The sequence below is a fragment of the Macrotis lagotis genome, chromosome 7, assembly GCF_037893015.1.
Source record: "Macrotis lagotis isolate mMagLag1 chromosome 7, bilby.v1.9.chrom.fasta, whole genome shotgun sequence".
Taxonomy (NCBI): Eukaryota; Metazoa; Chordata; class Mammalia; order Peramelemorphia; family Peramelidae; genus Macrotis; species Macrotis lagotis.
In genome coordinates this window covers 166,409,779-166,424,670 of record NC_133664.1, presented here as the reverse complement: position 1 = coordinate 166,424,670, position 14,892 = coordinate 166,409,779, and the positions used below count along the sequence as shown (strand labels likewise).

Here is a 14,892-nt window from a genome sequence, read left to right as displayed (position 1 = left end):
TATTTTGTTACCATCATAAAAATTATTTCACAAAAATTCTGAGATGAATTTTGCCTTAAGTTGCTGAAATTTCATTTCTATCTCTAAACATTATTTCACCTTAATAATCTCTCCAAAATCTATGTAATTACTAATTTATTAATATTATTATTATTAATATTAATATATTAATATTTGTGGGAGTTTTGTTGTTTAGTTTTGTTTTTGCAAGGCAGTGGGGTTAAAGTGGCTTGTTCAAAGTCACACAGCTAAGTAAATGTTAACTGTCTCAAGTCAGATTTTAACTACTGCACCACCTAGGGGAATATTAATATTGATATTGCATTGCTATGTTGTCTCTTTTCTGCCTATTATTACTTGCTAACCTGCTTGCTTTCATGATCTTAGGAAGAATTTTAATATTTCTCAGGTTTCGCCTGGGTTGAGTTTGGTGAATACTTTAAAACAGCTTAGGAAACCTCTATACTATATTAAATACTTTTTATTCATGTGTGGAAATATGGATTCATCCATGTTTTCCCACCATTAAAAGCAATATCTGCTAATTACATTATGTTATTATTTTTTCAGGAATAAAAGTCACATCACCCAAGGTCTTAATTGACTACAGTCCTAGGGAAAAACAAGAGAAATATTAGGAAATATAAAACTGACCAAATTAGGTTTTTCTTTGTTTTTAAAAGATGGGTATTGTAATTATGTATGCTTATGCATTACAATGCATTTTTAATGTTAAATAGCTTTAAAAAATTACATTGACTTTCAGAATAGCTTGTAAATTTCTTAAAAACAGTTGATAGCTAACATTTATACAGTGTTTTTCCTATAAAAACACTATCTATGGACTGAACACTTTGCAAATATGAGCTTATCCTCAAAACAAGGTGAGGTAGGTGCTGTTATTCTCATTTTACAAATGAGAAAACTTAGGCAAACAGAGGTTAAGTGACTAGCCCAGGGCAACACAGCTAGAAAATGTCTGAGGCTGGATTTCAACTCAAGTTTTCCTGATTCTAAGCCCAGCACCACTTTGCCATCTAACCGCCAAATACTAATTGAACTTCATTTCAGTAAAAATAAGTAGCATTTTTAGTTGTATAACCACTGGCAATAAGTAAGTTTCTGTCAAGTAAGGGGAATAAAGCCAAAATACAATGGAATTAAATCTGAGGACTAAAAATTAAGGTTGCCTTGACAAATATTATCACTTTGGATTTTGAACATTCTTTAATTATCAAGTATCATTGAGTATTTGGTCTTTTTAACCATTTAGCTAACAAACATTAAATAGTATATGTTTATTCTGATGATTGTGTTATGTTTTTATTTGCATCAAAAACTAAGTAAAAAAATTAAAAAATTTTATCAAACTAATTATACTTTGTTGAAAAATCTAGAATTTTCACCAACAAAAAGAAACAGATAGAAAAGTTAAGGAAAGTGGAAATAGAATAGTTTACAAAATGATATTTTTCAAGACACTGACTTAATTGTTCTGATCTAGATTAATAATAAATCATCCTTTCTGTCAGTGAACCAATTTTCCCCTGGGCAATGAATTTGCTTTTTCAGTGGTGATTATATTTATGCTTGTGTTGCTTTTTTCCCCCTCTTTGACTCTTTCCTTCTTTCCTCCCTTCCTTAATTTTTTTGAGACAAGGTAAATGCTATTTTTCCCAGGATGGAAGGAAAGTAATTGTTCATGTGCTCAATCCTATTATGAATAGATACAGAAGCTTTTAACTACTCCATTTCCAACCTAAGTTCATTTGCCCCTCCTTAAGCAACCTGGAGGTTCTGTATTACCAAAGGATTTCCCAAATTGATGGCAAACACTGTGGTCATCCAATCAGGTGTAGTCTTACTACAACTCAGCACTCCAAAGCTCATATTATTCTCTAATCTCAATTTCCCCCTTAGTAGATATTACACATATGCACCACCACCACATCCCATGCCTCTACCTAACTTTCTAAGAAAATCCATAAATTATGTCCAATGACTTATAAACACAATTAATCTCTTCCCTTCCTAATACAGAAACCATAGTGAATGTTCTTCCCAACTCAAAGTGACTTTCTGAGGAAAAGATATGCAAAAATATACATTTATTATTTGAACTCAATTCATTGCCTACATGAATTCTAGCCCAAGCTAATTACTATACTGAGTACAACTCCATTACTTAAAATTTTGGTCTCAAATTAGAGTGTTTAGATTCCTTTGCTTGATTTAACTAAATACACTAAGTAAAAAAAAAACTTGATAAGTAATTAAGAGTTGAGAAAAAAATTACAGGTTAAGACTGGATGGTTATAAACCTTAGTAAACTAATTATTTGGATCATTGAATCAGATTTTAACTGTCTGAATCATTAAATTGAGACAGGTGTTTGGTTAATCCAACTGCAGTAATTAACTCCAGGGTCTTTGGGGATGACTTTTGACAGCTGTTAGCAATGTAATTTTTGGCTACAAAATCTCACATTAGTTCATGTCTAATTAGATCACAGGTCATAGAGCTAAAGAGGACGTTAAAGATTGTATATACCTCAACCCCCTAATTTTTCAATGAGATAACCAAGATATTTAGATCACCAAGGCTTCCCACATTATGGAGTTAATAATTTCATCAAAGACTTTTATCAAGTTTGATCGTTGATGATTAGATGTGAGTTTTATAATTCTGTTCAAAACCTATCTAAGATATCATTGGAAATGTTGCTATGGCTGTCAACCTATTTATTATACCTTAAAAATTAGTTCACCTTACAACATTCTCTTGGAAAGATTTCTAGTGACCTCAATCATCTTTTGCCTCCCTAGAATCTACCCCTATGCATTTTCCCTCACCTTTCTGATGCATGCTTTTGGTATAGTTCAACTTGGTAAATTTATTGTGAAAAGAAATGATGTAAAGTTAATGTAACAGGATCATGATTGATTTGATGATTGCCGTATAGGGAGATCTCTTCATGTAGAAATTCCCCTCACTGATGTAGACAATTTATAAACCTAGAGAGTCATTCAAGGTTACAAAACTAGTAAATATCTAGGAAGTGACTTGAACCTAGGTTTTCCTAACTGCAAGACTGAATCTCTAGCTATTATGTCAGTCTGCCTCTACTGATAAGGATATTCATTTAAAAATATATCTATTAGCCTGGAGTCAGGAAGACTCATTTTTCTGAATTCAAATCTGGTTTAAGACACTTTTTATATAGCTATTTGCATGTGATCTCTCCCATTATATTGCAAGCTTCTTTTTTTTATATAGTTTTTTTTGCAAGGCAATGGGGTTAAGTGGCTTGCCCAAGGCCACACAGCTAGGTAATTATTAAGTGTCTGAGACCGGATTTGAACTCAGGTACTCCTGACTCCAGGGCTAGTGCTCTATTCACTGTGCCACCTAGCTGCCCCTATTGCAAACTTCTTAAGGGCAGGAACTGGCAAGATACTTCAGAATTTTTGCCAAGAAAACCCAAAAGGGTCAAGAAGATTTAGACATGACAAATTGAACAACAGTAATAATAAGTTTATATATCCAACTACTTAAATCTTAACAATTATGTGCACATCACATGCAAATATTGTGACATATTCTTCAGTGTTTTCTATATCTAATTTTTACCCTAAAGGAAGAGTAGTAAAAGCTATTTCATTATTATTATAATTGCATTTTCCCAAAAATGAATAAAAGTTCAGAGAGTATACCCCCAAATGACATATAATTGTGATTTTTCTTTCTTAAATGGATAATAAACTCTTGGGGTTGCATAATGGGGTTGTATATTAATCTGAGGATTGTTTTAGCAAACTCTAATTTACTTAGAAAATTATTCTTTAATTTATTTCCTCTTCTGTCTTAAAGTATCTTTCCCATATAATTAGATTAAAGTATCAAAACTATTATTGTCTTTTAAGAAGAGAACTCTAAAAACTAGTAATTATATTGCCGTTAAACATTTTGTCTTCCTTGAAGGGATCCTTTGAATTGATAATATTTTTGTGAAGATTTTGTTAAGTGACATAGAAAAATGAAAGTACAACAGAAGCTCTTCTCATAATGTAGTACAGTAAGTAAAGTTCTTGGTTTTTGACAGAGGAACTAAATCCATCCTTTCTATACTTCTTTACTACTTATATGGCATTAGGCAAGATAACTTATGTCTCTAGGTCTCATTTTTTAGCATCTGTAAAATGAAGGCATTGCATAAAATGATCTTAAGTTTCCTTCTATTTTGAAACCTGTGATTCCAGTGCTTATGAAAAAGAAGAAAGTTAAAACTTGTGTCAAGTAAAAAAATTAAAAATTTCAGTGATTTCCCCCCCAAATATTTCTTTAATTAATAAATAATCAAGAAATCTCTTAGAGACATTTTATTAAAGAACCCCAAGGACTCTTTTGATGAAAATACAGAGATTTTCTTATTGTGAGGAAGCATAATTCCCAAAAAGAACCAGTAGCTAGATGGAATAATAGTTAAAAGGTGGGAGTCAGAAAGACCTGACATCAAATAGAACCTCAAACATTGACTTCAGGCATGTCACTTAAACTTCTTTGTCTCATTTTTCTCATATGTAAAGTGTATACATGTGTGTGTGTGTGTGTGTGTGTGTATGTGTGTGTGTTGGAGGGGTAATAATAATTACTTGACAGAATTGTTGAGGATCAAATAAGCTAATAATTGTACTATGTGCTATACATATTAGTTATTATTAGATGTTAAAGATTAGCCAATGGGAGGAGTATGCCCCATAATACTCATAAATATGATTATTATGTATTTAAATAACAAAAGAAAAATCTGGAATAAAATTTGTGGCAAAGGGATGTTTATTTGAAGATACTTTTGTCTGACCAAGTTTTGTGACAACAGGTGAAAAATTAACACAAAATAATACAATATAGAAATATTTTAGGAAAGGAATAATACAGGAAAATTATCCCTAGTTTACCTGTCTATTTTTTCTGTGTACCTCCACATAACTAAATAGGTGATGTGGCTGAGAAGAAAGAATTCTATTTTCCTTGGAATTAGCTAACTAGGAACAAAGTGGATGACCTTGATATTATAAACTGGTTTTGCTCTTGATTAACATAGTTTGGCTTTACATATGGAGTATGTGAGAGTATCTACTCTAGCAAATTCTTTGTCAAATCATAGTCTAATCTTATAGAACAACAGTTCAACACATGTATATCCAATTTGCACATAGAATGAAACCATTACTTTGGAGGAGAAAGGATGCAAAAAAATTCTTGGCAAAAAATATTGAATTGGGGGTGGCTAGGTGGTGCAGTGGATAGAGCACTGGCCCTGGAGTCAGGAGGACTTGGGTTCAAATCCAGTCTCAGACACTTAATAATTACCTAGCTGTGTGGCGTTGGGCAAGCCATTTAAGCCTGTTTGTCTTACAAAAAAACCTCAAAAAAATTGAATTGATACTAATAAACAAAAGGCATTAATTAAGCTCTTCTTTTGTACCATACATTTTTTTTTTTTAGTTTTTGCAAGGCAATGGGGTTAAGTGCCTTGCCAAAAGTCACACAGTTAGACAATTATTAAGTGTCTGAGGCTGAATTTGAACTCTGGTCCTCCTGACTCCAGGGCCAGTGCTCTATCCACTTCACCACCTAGCTGCCCTACACCACACACTTTTAATCAAGGAATGGGTTAAGGAGGTATCATAAATGTCAAGTTACATACAAGATAAATTTAGGTTAGATGGAAACTAACCTTAAAGGGAAAGACTTCAGTAGTGATTTTGCAGAAGGAAGTTATTTGCACTAGCTTGAAGGAAGCCATAGTTTTCAAGGTGGGGAAGCTAGGTGGCTCATGGATAGAGCACTGACCTGGAAGTCAGGAGGACAAGAATTTGAATCTGTTTTCAGGCACTTGACTCTTACTAGCTATGTGACCTTGGGTAAATCCTTTAATCTTGATTGTCCCAGGGTCATTTCCAGTCATTCTGATTCAGATGGTTCTGGAGGAGAAAGTGAGACTGGTGATTTAGCACAGCATCTCCTCTCTCAAATCCAATTCATGTGTTTGTCATGGCATTACCTCCTGATGTCATGGTCTTTTTCAAAAACGAGGGACAAACATTATTATTAGTTTTCAAGGACCAGAAGTGAATGGATAGTCTTCTATTCATGGGAAATGATCAATACAAATGCTCCGAGTTGGATCAGGTATCATGTGTGGGACATAGAAAGTAAGTCAAAAAAGTTCAATTATAGAATCTGTAAAGGGAACTAAAATGTAAGGAGTATGAAAAGGAATGGAAGAACCCACTTGTGAGATCCTTACTTTGTCAGACAAATGACTTTATATTTAATCCTAGAATTAAAATAGGAGGAAACTATTGGAATTTACTAAATAAGAGGAATGCATGGTCAGGAAAATTACTTTGGTTCTAATTGAGATGAAAGTTGACACTGATTTATCTTTTACTTGAATTAAGGCAATAACCTCAAAGCTAGAGAGTAGACACTTTAAAAAATTGTAAACATTACATATTGAGAAGCATAGATTCCTTGAATACAAAGGAAGTAGCAGTACTGTCGTACTCTGTCCTATTCAGATTGTACCTGAAAAAATGTTTTCAGTTATGGGTACTACAATTTAGGGAGAAAAGTGCTAAGCTAAAACATTCATCATCAGAATAGTGAGGGTACTGGAATACATGCTTTATTGGTCAAAAGAACTATGGATATTTAATCTGCAGAAGAGTAGACAGAATAGAAGTTAAATTGTTTTCAATTGTTTTAGAGTTTATCAAAAAACAAAATCAGTTAGATTTTTCTTTTTTGCTTCAGAAGAAAAGCTAGAATCAATGAGAGGAAGGGGATAGATAAAGACTTGAAATGAGAAAACATTTCCTTATTGCTGACCAAGAGTAAGAACAGTGAGACCAAGGAGAAAGTAGTCTGAAGTGGAAAGATATTGTAAACAGAATTCTTGATTATGTACTGGATGACCTCTAAATGTGCATCTCACTCCAAGAATTCATTATTTTGTTATGTATTAGATGGTCTTTATTGCTGTGCAGCAAACAAAAGGTTTTCAAAAATTGCAGATTGAATTAAATATCTGTGATCCTTTTTTTTTCCTACTTGAAATTTTATCTGCAACCCAGAAGAGTTGCCTACAGCAATGAGGGATTAAGTGACTTTCCTAAGGTCATACAGCCAGTTTATGTAAGAGATGGGTGGGAATTGAGTCTAGGTCTTCCTAGCTCCTGGGGCAGCTCCCTATCTAGAGTATTCACAGTGGCTTGCTATCTCTAGCAATTGGGGGCATGCAGGCTATTAATTAAGAGTTCACTTTCATTAACAATTTGGTTTTCAGAAAGTTCAAAGAGTCACCTATTTATATAAGACACCTCCTAACTTTAGCCAAGAAGCATCAAATTAGCCACCCAATTCCATTTACAACTAAACCTTCACTCTTAAAAGCCAGACTGAGCTGTGGACTGGAGAGGGACTTAAAAGGAAGTACTGGTATGTTTTCTTTCTTCTCCTAGAGATTTAAATCATGCCTGTACTATATCTCTTATGTGGGTTGACTTTTTAGCTCCTTGCTTAAGCACCGAATCTTTTCAAAATAAATCACATGCACTGACTTGCACTCATTTCAAGTTTCATTCAATATAGCAGAGTAAGCAGAATGTCTAAAGCATTTGATTATCTTACTGGCAAGGAAAAGGAAAATGTGCTAGAAATTAAAATGAGTTAGGTTAGAAAAATACAAGTCTTGAATCTCTACTAATGCATTTAAGAAGAGGTTTGGGTGTGAAGTCATAGAATGAATAGGTTGCATTTATTACTTATTATCTCAGAACAATAGTTTCTTAGCATTACACCAATGACTATATATCTTATCTACCTTATCCAAATTTATCTCAATTATTTTATGGGAATAAGTATGGTTAATTCCATGTGTATCATCTCCATTAAAAGCATGCCCTAGGAAATGAAAAAAGTAGAATTTAATTTTCATGAATATTTATGTAAAAATATCCAATTTCTATTTGAGCAAAGGGATGTCCATTTTCTAATCTTTGTTGAAATCTTCTAATTCAAAAATTATTTTAAGAATAAAGTGTCTTGTAAATTCTTAAAATTAATACAATTTAGTCAAGAATTTTCCCCCTGAAAAATACATACACACATAAATACTCATAAGTATGTATGTGAATATGCACATATGTATATCTTAAAAATATTTCTACTTAATCTTATTAGAAAAGCAAATCATTCAATCAGCTCAAAAAGTCAGCTTACTTGGTCAATACTTATATAATTGCAATAACAACAACAACAATTGGTCCACAGAAGAGTGTTGGATTTCAAGTGAGGGATTGAAATACAATCTGTTTCTTGTTACCTTTGTGATCTTGAGGAAACCATTTATCTCCTTTTGGCCCCAGCTACCTTAGGTATGCAATAAGGAGGATGAAAGAAGATTTCTAAGATTTCTAGCTCTAAGTCTATCTTTTTCTACAGGAATTTTTACACAAATAAGGGAAAGATGGTTTATTCACTGTGATTATTTTTCAGTAATTTCAGTCTTATCAAGAACTCATTTGGGGTTTTCTGGCCAAAGATTCCAGAATGGTTTGTCATTCCTTCTCCAGCACATTTTATAGATGAAGAAATTGAGACAAACAAGAGTAAATGACTTGCCCAGGGTCACAAAGCTAATGTTTGAGGTTGGACTTGAAATCAGGAAGATAAAGGTCCAGGACTCTGTTCACTGAGACAACTAAGCTATCTAACTGTACACTATAGAGTAGCAGTCAAAGGAATACAGAAAATTCCACATAACAACATTAGTTCTATCTTCAGGCTTGAGTCAAGATGAATTTTTTCCAATTTTCAAATTGACTTTCCCAGTGTTTGTTCCTCACTTTCTAATCTGTGTTCTGCTTCTTGGATTTACTGTAGTAGTAACCTTTTTGCACAAGAGGCTGTTAGGCTGTTAGCCATATAGTGATGACGCTACTTTTGCATTACTCATATTCTTGATCATCAAGAAGGCCTTTAGCACATTTTCTTAATTTTAGTCTTCCTTCCCTCATGTAAAACAGAAAAACAAATAACTATAACAGTATTGTGACCATAGTTGGACAAGTTGACTTAACTCTTACTTTAATCACTAGTTTATCTGAGAATGGATTTCACAATACTAAATACTAGTCTCTTAACACTAGAGTTTCCATTGCTTCTAATTTTCTAGTAATTTAATTTACACCATGCATATTTCTTATCTGAAAGTCATAGATAATATAAACTCCAAACTTATTTGTACAATCCTCTAAATTTATAGCTAGGAGATAATCTAGTCCAACATTATAACTTTGTCACTGAAAAAACTGAGATTACAAAAGTGAAACTGTTGAAAAATAAAGGTCAAGGTTATCCAGGTAGGTAGTATGAGAATCATACTTGATCTTCCAAGGCAAGCATTCTTCTGCAATTTCATGCTATTTCTCTATGTATTTCTTATCCAGCACAAACTTATCAGAATATAATTTAATATATACATCTAAACAAAAGATCAAAATGTTTGATTTACCTCTATACCATATAAAATTTTATATTCAAATATATTCATATATATGCCTGGAATAGGAATAGAAGGACTTTTTAGTTTATATTCTAGTATTTAAAGTTCACAGAGTTGTTTCCAGTTTCTCAGATAGGAGTCATTTTCAATAGTATCATATATAAGTAGATGAAGAAAAACATTATTATACTCACATAAAAACATATAAATACATTTGGAAAGCTATGGGATTTTTCCTGCCGTATATCATAGTGATGCTCCTGAGCCAGGAGGTCATGTGCTAGGAGTTGTTTTTCCACTAGTGTTGATAGATTGCACTGAGTCATCCTCTAGATCTTGTATGAATTACTTTGTGACCTATAGCATGCATTGTACAGTGATTGGCTGGGGTTAGGAGTGCAGCCTTTAACTATGGAAATATATTTTTTTCATTGTGTGAAGCTAACTGGCCCATATGGGGATTGAATATGAGACCTTGGCCTCATTAACTTCATGCTGTAGCCAATTGGGCTACATGTATATAGTGTGTTCAAGAAATATGCATATGTCCTGACTTCCATTCTTGTGCTTTATGTTTAAAAGAACTAAAAACTTCGTGATTAGTAATTCTAGAACTCTGCTATTTTTAATTTTGGGAGGGTTTTGTTTAGTAGTTTCTTTGTTTTATTTTGACAGGATGAAACAGGGTGGCCTGCTAAATGCTGGCTAGAATGATAGCATACAAAGGTTTCAAATTGATTCAAGTGCTGAGAACAGCAAAATATTTTCATTATTTAAATAACCACAGGCTGCCAAATGAATCATAAAGGGAGCAGCATGTCCTGTGCCAAGGTGTCACTTTCATTAAGTGAGAGATTGCACCTGAAGGACAGTTTAATTTGCAGCTGTGGAAAATATTTGAACAAAGTGGTACTGTTACTAGTGGCAGGTGTTGAACCAAAGTACATTTTTCCAAGAGATGCCAACTCTGGGATGAAAAGCAGCATAATATCATGAGGGGAAAAGGGGATTGGGGAGAGGGGGAGTGCATATTTACTATTATCATGAATAAAGATTGCATATTTTATTTCATTTGATAGCACTAGCTACAAGATTGTTCAATGTGATTATTTGTTCAGCTCCTTCAGTGTATTCAGAAATATGCAACACAGGCAAAGACAGAGGTTCTTTCCCTGGAGGCTCACTATCAAAGCTAGACAGATCAGAGAAAGGGTTCCAATTGTATTTACCTTTCAGAGTGTTTACCCTATGGTTTCATGCTGGAGAGATTAATGTACTTTGATCTTGTTTAAATGGATTTTGCCACTTTCTTTTGAAGTGCAGTTTTCCAATGTCCTTTCACATTAACTTCCTGATTCAAATCACAAGGAATTTTTACAAATGGTAGAAACTTCAAGTTTTTGTGAAGCCATTGTCATCAGGGATTAAGAAAAAAAATTTCCTTGGGTGAGGGTATAAAATTTCATTGTGGAAAAAAACCATGGTAAATAGAAGTGCTGTAACTGCTTACATTATTAAAAGATCTGTGAGTTTGTGTCAATTATTTTGGGTGGGTTTGGCCATGTTGAAACCAGCAATTTGTATCTGGAGAGTGGAAATAACCATGCCCTTTAATGGATTACAGAGCAGTGAAGTTTAATATTTAAAAAAAACTGTTTAGATTTTCATTTCTCTTTCCCATTCATTGGGAGTAGCTTCTGCAATACCATGGATTTTCTTAGGAATCTGAGCTCAACTAATAAAGTAAAACATCCCAAGTGAGTTTTTGTAAATCTTTCCATGGGGAGTTTTAGGCAAGACAACTTCTTAAACTGGCCAAGGTTTTTCAGAATGATGGTAATGTTTGACCACTGGTGTTAATTTTTTTTTTCCAATCTGATGTAAGGGATTGAACTTTCTTTAAGAATATGCTTAATATTGTTTTCAGTTCTAATTCTGAAAATTAACTATTGATTAATTTTAATTAGTTGGATAGTCACATATCTACATATAGTAAAAAAATCAAATCTGGGTAAACTAGTACTTGCTTGGAATGAATAACTGAAAATAACATAATTTGATCAATGGTTTGTTAATTCTTTTCCAATGATTATTTTCATATGATTGAATATTGAGAGAGATAAAATGCATTTTTATGTAAATGGAATGCTAGAGACATGTTTAGCAAAATGATGGGGTTTTTTTTGAATTTGGTAAAATGGATAATTAGAGAGAAAGCTATAGAAGAGATGAGTATTTTCTGTGGGAAAGGAGGAAAATGAAAGACATTAAGATAACTTTACTTCAAGCATGCCATAAATGAATAGTAACAATCTTATACACATATATTGTTTTGAGAAACTTCTATTAATAATAGTTTGTATTATGTGATGGAAGAAGAACAATTATTTTACAAGCCTCCTCCAAAAAATTCAGAGCTATAGGATCCTACTTAGAAATTATTCCTGGTCAATGCTCAATATTCTATGTAATAGTATATTCCATTTTGCATAGATAAAACTCAGAGCATATTTTTATGATTCAGTGATGATAAAATCCATTCATATTCCTAAATGATCAAAAGGGGAGGAAGGGTAGAGTGGCAGGGTAGAGCACTGTATACTACTCTAAAGATTAAAGTATTTATCCAAAAATTGTTGAGTCTCAGAGGTTGTCTATTCTAGCCCTACCTGAGCAGGAGACCCCTTGACATTTCTTACAAAGCTGACAAATGGTCATCCAGCTTTTTTTGGAACACCTCCAGTAAGGGGGAGTTTGCTGACTCCCAAAGCAACTTAGCCTACTTTTGGACAGAAGATTGTTAGGAAGTTTTTTCTTACATTGAGCCAAAATCAGCCCCCTGTCCAGTTCCTACCCATTGCTCTTAGTTCTTCCCTTTGGTGCCAAGAAAAATATGTTGAATTCCTTTTACATTCAAGCCTTTCAAATACTTAGAAACAACAGCCATGACTTCCCTAAATCTTTTCTTCCCTAGGCTAAACAATCCAATTCCACCAACCAATCCTTCTAAGGCATGCATATTTCCTAAATAACATTGACATTTAAGAACAAAGAATACATATGAGTGGTGATTATTCACAAGGATCAAGACTGAAAAAAATATAGAGAGGGTATTTAATGTAGTTCTGGGACTGGAATTTCTTTTGGAGGAATAAAGGAGGACTAGTTTAAGATATGACTGCTTTTTTTCCGAATATGTTTTAGGGAAATATAATAGAAGCAAAGTATAATACACTTAATATTTATTTGATGCTTTCTGATTTCTAAGATTTTACATTTTAAATTCATGAGGAAATTAAAATAACAAAATTCATTTTGTAGTCATGATCAAATTGGACTTTGTATAGGTATTATATCATAAAATGGAAATAATACAAATAATTATTCTATAAGCCTTTAAAGTTTTTCCTTGCCCTATGAATCCCACTTCAAATTATTTCTGGCCAATACTCAATATACTACATTATAATAGTAGACTCCACTTTTGCCTGATTAAAATTTGGGTCATATTGTTCAATTTATTCAATTTGACCCATTTTTTATAGTATCCATTTGTATTTCTGCATAATTAACACTGTATGCTATACTAAATATTAAAATACATATCAGAGAATCATGAATTCTCAGAAGTTGTCTATTTCAACCTTCTTTGAACAAGAGGCCCCTCTACATTTCTTTCAAATATTTTTCTCTGTAATGCTGGGCAATAATTCCAAGTAGACTAGGAGTTCTCTCAAAATGGCCTATTATTTCATCCTTTATGAGGTCCCATTTATTGTTCTGTCCTTACTGACCACTCCTCCACCTTCCTGTCCCAGTTTTGTTAGCAACTGGGATCTACTGCAGGAGTATCTGAAAGATGCTTTTACGTTCAGAGTAAGGAGTGGAGATAATCATTCTGTGGGGAAGGGCTACTGCATCCATTCTCCCCTCCCCCTATCAGTAAAAAAAATAACTTGTTCTCATACCTTGTGACACCTTAAATATATGATCTCTTGACCACCATTGCATTTCTGTTTTCATCTCATGGTAATAACTTAGAATGAATCCTGATTGGGGCATCCATATCAGAGCCTGGATATTTTATTAGCTAGGTGTACCTCATGAAACTCAGCAAGGCAGCTATTAATTCTTGAACAAGCATTTACTGATCACTTACTAAGAGCCAGGCATTTTTATAGTTGCTGGAAACACAAAGACAAGTGAAATAGTATCTGCCCTGAAGGACTTTATATTCTAGAGCTTGCATTAAAAAAACACAGATGAATATCCCTGCATACATATAAGTAAATAAAAAATAAATGTGATTTATAGATAATAGAATCATTAACCCTCATTGAAAGAAAAAAAAGTCTTACCCAAAGTTATACTTTGGGTTACAGAACTGGGATTTTAACCCAGGCTTTACCTTGATACAAGATTATGACTTCTTTTTTTTATTCTTTCTCTTTTGATACGGATTTCTGAGAAATCAAGAGAGATATTCTCATTCTGCTAAATCATGGTATCACCAAGATGTTTGTGATATTGCAAATGGAAGTTTATGTTAGATGTTGAAATGTCTGTAGGAAAATATCAATTAAGAAACATTGGAACTGAAGTGAATAGGGTAAGATTCATTTGCAGTAGGGATCTTTTAGGATAGTAAAAAAGAAACTTCAATGTAACAGATTAAGTACTTTTTGTTCTGATGTGATATGAATTAACTTACTACTCCATTTTGTTTCTCAGATCCAAGATTCATTAGTGTCCACCTTATCCCGGAGAGTGACAATCCAGAAGATGACAAAGTCTACTTTTTCTTCCGGGAAAATGCTATAGATGGAGAACATTCTGGAAAAGCTACCCATGCTAGAATAGGTCAGATATGTAAGGTAAGAAAAGAGTGCAATATAATGAAATTTGACATAATATCTTTTGGAATTTGTATAATTATAACCTCTATTCAAATCCTAGGCTGATGGCATGTAGGTTATCTTAGGTATCATAAGCTATATCAGTGAAAATTAAAATCTTAGAATTGAGGGAAGCAGGAATCAGGTGATGAATTTTTTTTCAGTTGCAGCCAAAAAGATGAAGGCCAGATACTTAAGGCAAAACTTAGAGGATTTATTGTTTGCATCACTGAACAAAGTACCCTCACTAATGAAATCACTGATACTTAAAATATTAAAAAATGAATAGGAAGCAATTAATTCATAATGAAAGGTAATGTTAGAGCATATATTATTGATTAAAATTGGCATGGAAAATAATCCAAATATGCCTTTTAAATGCATAAGATGGTGATATTCTATTTTAAATAATAGTGTATGGTT

At 33.0% G+C, this 14,892-nt stretch overlaps 1 protein-coding gene across 6 annotated transcripts in view; it reads left to right on the top strand.

Moving 5' to 3' along the window:
* Positions 1-14,892, top strand: part of SEMA3A (semaphorin 3A) — a 669,223-nt gene that overhangs the window by 624,132 nt on the left and 30,199 nt on the right. For all 6 annotated transcript variants that reach the window (XM_074194050.1, XM_074194047.1, XM_074194048.1 and 3 more), the window contains one exon: positions 14,306-14,448. In XM_074194050.1, coding sequence (XP_074050151.1) covers positions 14,306-14,448 — 143 coding nt within the window. The remainder of the gene's footprint in view (positions 1-14,305; positions 14,449-14,892) is intronic.